The sequence below is a fragment of the Hordeum vulgare genome, chromosome 2H, assembly GCF_904849725.1.
Source record: "Hordeum vulgare subsp. vulgare chromosome 2H, MorexV3_pseudomolecules_assembly, whole genome shotgun sequence".
Classification (NCBI taxonomy): Eukaryota; Viridiplantae; Streptophyta; class Magnoliopsida; order Poales; family Poaceae; genus Hordeum; species Hordeum vulgare.
Genome location: NC_058519.1, coordinates 49,755,145 through 49,759,051, shown reverse-complemented (window position 1 = coordinate 49,759,051; position 3,907 = coordinate 49,755,145). Strand labels below are relative to the sequence as shown.

General features: G+C 46.0%; 1 protein-coding gene across 1 annotated transcript; it reads right to left on the bottom strand.

Annotated features, from left to right (window-relative positions):
- Nucleotides 1-2,074: 2,074 nt before the first annotated feature.
- Nucleotides 2,075-3,694, bottom strand: LOC123429505. Its single transcript, XM_045113533.1, has 2 exons — nt 3,226-3,694; nt 2,075-3,128 (listed from the first exon to the last, which is right to left on the bottom strand). Exon 2 carries the CDS (start codon nt 3,091-3,093, stop codon nt 2,191-2,193), a length of 903 nt encoding a protein of 300 aa, XP_044969468.1. The 5' UTR covers nt 3,094-3,128; nt 3,226-3,694; the 3' UTR covers nt 2,075-2,190.
- Between the last annotated feature and the right edge of the window lie 213 nt (nt 3,695-3,907).

The window sequence follows — 3,907 nt, the reverse complement described above, 5'->3', positions numbered from 1 at the left end:
CAGTACTTATCCGTGGCCATAAACTTCTGCAAAGAGTCGGCTCTTGTATTTGTCTTGTCCATCTTAACACCATCCATTCAGGGTTCTGTCTGTCAATTAAAAAAAAAATCAATGAGATTAGCAGCATATACAAGTACTTGAATGAGGATATGGAGATGTTTCTCAATATGTTAAGCAACCAATATTATGAACACGTATGTATTGATATATGTAGAGAGTAGTATTATGCCAATATGTCAAGGGTCACTACCATGCCACTGCAACTACTAGACCAGCGAGAGGGATTTTGAAGATGAGGACTGGGAAGGGCTGTGTGGAACCTCAGACCTGATGGAGAATACAACGATTGAAACTCAACATATAGAGTGTACTTCTTCTTGCTCCGAATAACAGCCTAATTTGGAAAGGCTGTGGACCTCAAAGGTGCAAATACAATGTACATGGTAGCTAGCTCAAAATGACTCTGAATTTCAACACAATCGATGGTAAAAGATGGCCTAATCAGTAATTATCCCATATATGGAGACAATCTTGAGATCGCCAACCCCATATATTCACATGCATTCGACTATGAAGACTGGTGGACAGAACAAAGCATGATAATCCACACTCCACTGGGGACAAAAGAATGGTATAAACAATGGAACTAGTGGCATTTATCATTATGGAATCAACTCCCAGAGAGTGGTATTCTTCAATTTTATTGCACAAGAAGCACCAATGTAATTCACAAATAATCATATAAACTATCAAAAATATTTGCTACAGACTGCACTTGCGAAACAAGTTAGTTTGAGGAAAAAGAGAGAGACAAAAATCTTACTAGAACATCAACATGTGGAGTAAAAGGCTCTGGCGGTCTGAGAACTTGTGTTGCGGGTGCACTTAAGTCCCACTACTTGCAAACCGAAAAAACCCGTCAGAGAACTTGCATTTCGGGCTTATCTAGGTCACAACCGCCAGTTGGACCGGTCCGCTGCCCGGTTTTCTTCGTTCGCGGTCACGCGAGGCTCACGTGTGAGGTGATATTTGCACAGAAGACCCTGGTCGGTTTGCTAATCACTTGGGGACGTCCCTGCCTTAGGACAGATGAGGGAGGCGACAGGCGGCCGCGGTGCTGGTGCGTTGAGCTCGTCGGCGGCAAGTATTGAGCTGATGGAGGTGATGGAGAGGCTGCCGAAGTTGAGGACAGAAGAGGTTGGCCAGCCGATCTACGATTAGTTCTCTGTCTCTTTCCCCTCCCCTCCCGTAGGTTTAGTTCTCCTCCCCCTCACCGGCCGATCTAGGGTTAATTTTCCATGATTTTCGCAATGTAGGTTCGGATTCAGTAAAGTTCAGTATTGAGATGCATCATGGTGGCTTTTTCATGGGAAAAGGAATTAATTTGGCTTATTTGGATGAAAAAGTAGCATTCTTTTATAACCTTGATAGGAACACTTTCTGCAATGATATGATTGACTATATGTTGGGTCAGCTGAGATATCTACATGGTGAGTTGGACAATATTTTCTGGTGCCCACCTGGTAAGACAATTTCAGAAATGGTGGCAATTGATTTTGAAGTGGACTGTTTGAAGATGGCAAAAGCTACTGTTAATTCAAAGGTGCTTGTTTTGTTTGTGAAGCATGTGAAAACAACTGAGATTAAAAAATTGGAGGAGGAGGAAGATGACATTGCTTATAGGGTTGGGCCTGAATTGCCTGAAGTAATACTTAGCCCTATGAGGCAAGAGAAAAGGAGGCATATGAAAAAAGAAAGCAACACAGCTACTACAGAGAGTGCTGAAGATGCAGATAGTTCAGACAAATCATCAGATGCAGAAGAGGAATGGGAATGTGATTCAGAGCATGATCCAACATGGTATGATAGTGATTATGCAGTGGATGAAGATGATGATTTGTATGATAAAAATGTAGATTCAGTACTGGAACTATTATGACTTTTGGTGAAGGAACTAAGTTATCTGTCATTGAGTACTCTCTATCATTTGTTTGTTGCAGCGGATCATTTGTTTGTTGTTTACTGAAACCAGTCCAACTGTCATCTCAAGTAGATCATGAACAAATAGAATTCCAGTCCAAATAGACATTTCTTAGCATAATTTAACAAGGTCTGCCAGGAAACAAATAAGATAGCTATTACAGTGCTATTACAATCACAACCTCAAATAAGATAACTATTATAGTGCTCTTAAGCTTTGCCATTTGTTCCAGGGCCAATGCCATCTATCTTGCCTCGCCAGGTTGCAAATGTGTGCTTGCGTGTTAGATCAACACCTTCGTGAGGGAGGAATTCATCAGCCAAACCTTCTGTTAGCAATGGCCCACGGTTAATGACCTCCTTCACATGCATGATCACAGTAAAATCGATGCATCGACGATCAGTTGGAGAGAGCGGACGCGGCGGTGAATGAGCATTCTCGTCATCAGAGTCTGGCTTCCAAGGTTGCAGAGGAGGTGCAGGCAACGCCGTGCAATGCAGCAACCACTTGTCTGTAGAAGGGAGCATGTCGATGAGCTCGCCGTCGACACGTGCGAGCACCAGGTTTATAGTGTCTTCATCCCACGCCTCTTCCGGTAGCCCCTCCAAACTAAGCGTCGTCTTGTACGGCAGCTGTGACGGCTTGCCACGCGACCAGCTTGACAACCTCTGAAAACCAATTCTGCTTCCGCCGCAGCGCAGCTGTTCCGATGCGTACACCACACGAGTGCAATCCTCCACTGAATGGAACCGCAAAAAGAAGTGGAATGGTGGGCCGGTTACCTCCACTGTCATCTCCGACGGCAGGATGCCACACTCAAACTTTACCGCCGCGGCGAGTGCCTCCGGCGTCACCTTCCTTCGTGGCTGCCCGATGATGACGGCATACAATGTATGCCCCAGGAACGCCCGCTCGAGCGCCGCCATGCCAGAAGGGCGAGCGATGAGAACGCGGCCGCGTTCGGGCCACATCTCCGGCTCACCGCGCTGCCACACCTCTTGTGGGAAGATCCGCGAGTCCGGGATGCGAGACGTGGACGAACTCCCTACAGTTGCCGCGCCGCCTGCACCTCCAACAAAGGCCACATCACTGCCACCCACGCCGCCTCCCATTTCGCCGACCACGAGTTCGGATCTGGAAGGAGGAGCTAGCAAACAGAGGAAGGGGAAAAACAATTTATCATATGAAAAATGTGCAATACGCCCCTCATCGTTAATCACCAGGGTCTTCTGTGCAAAAATCACCTCACACGTGAGCCTCGCGTGACCGCGAACGAAGAAAACCGGGAAGAAGACCGGTCCAACTGGCGGTTGTGACCTAGATAAGCCCGAAACGCAAGTTCTGTGACGAATTTTTTCGGTTTGCAAGTAGTGGGACTTAAGTGCACCCGCAACACAAGTTCTCAGACCGCCAGCGCCTTTTACTCCAACATGTGTCTATGCACTTCGATAAAATTGCGATGGCACAACACCACATGCAAGTATATATTAGCAGTGAACTAAATGAAGATCTGTTCTATAATAATACCATCATAGTTTACTGGAATAACCCAATTAAATTTCTATTTGCTATCTTGACTGACTAAAATAAGACAATAAATTTATATGAAACAGATAAACAGGCAGATAAAATAAGACAACAAATTTATATGTAACAGATAAACAGGCAGATAAATAACAAGATAGTGCAATTAAATAAGAGATACCCCACAACCCAGCCCTTCAAAAATTTAGGTCTACCCACTGGTGGAAAAAGGGCCTTTGGTCGCGGTTCGCAACTGCCATTAGTCGCGGTTGCGCAACCGCGACCAAATAGGCGCGACTAAAGGCCCCCCCCTTTAGTCGCGGTTGCTTAAGAACCGCAACTAAAGGCCCGTCCACGTGGGCGCCAGGCGGCCGTCGGGGCGGAGGACCTTTAGTCGCGGTT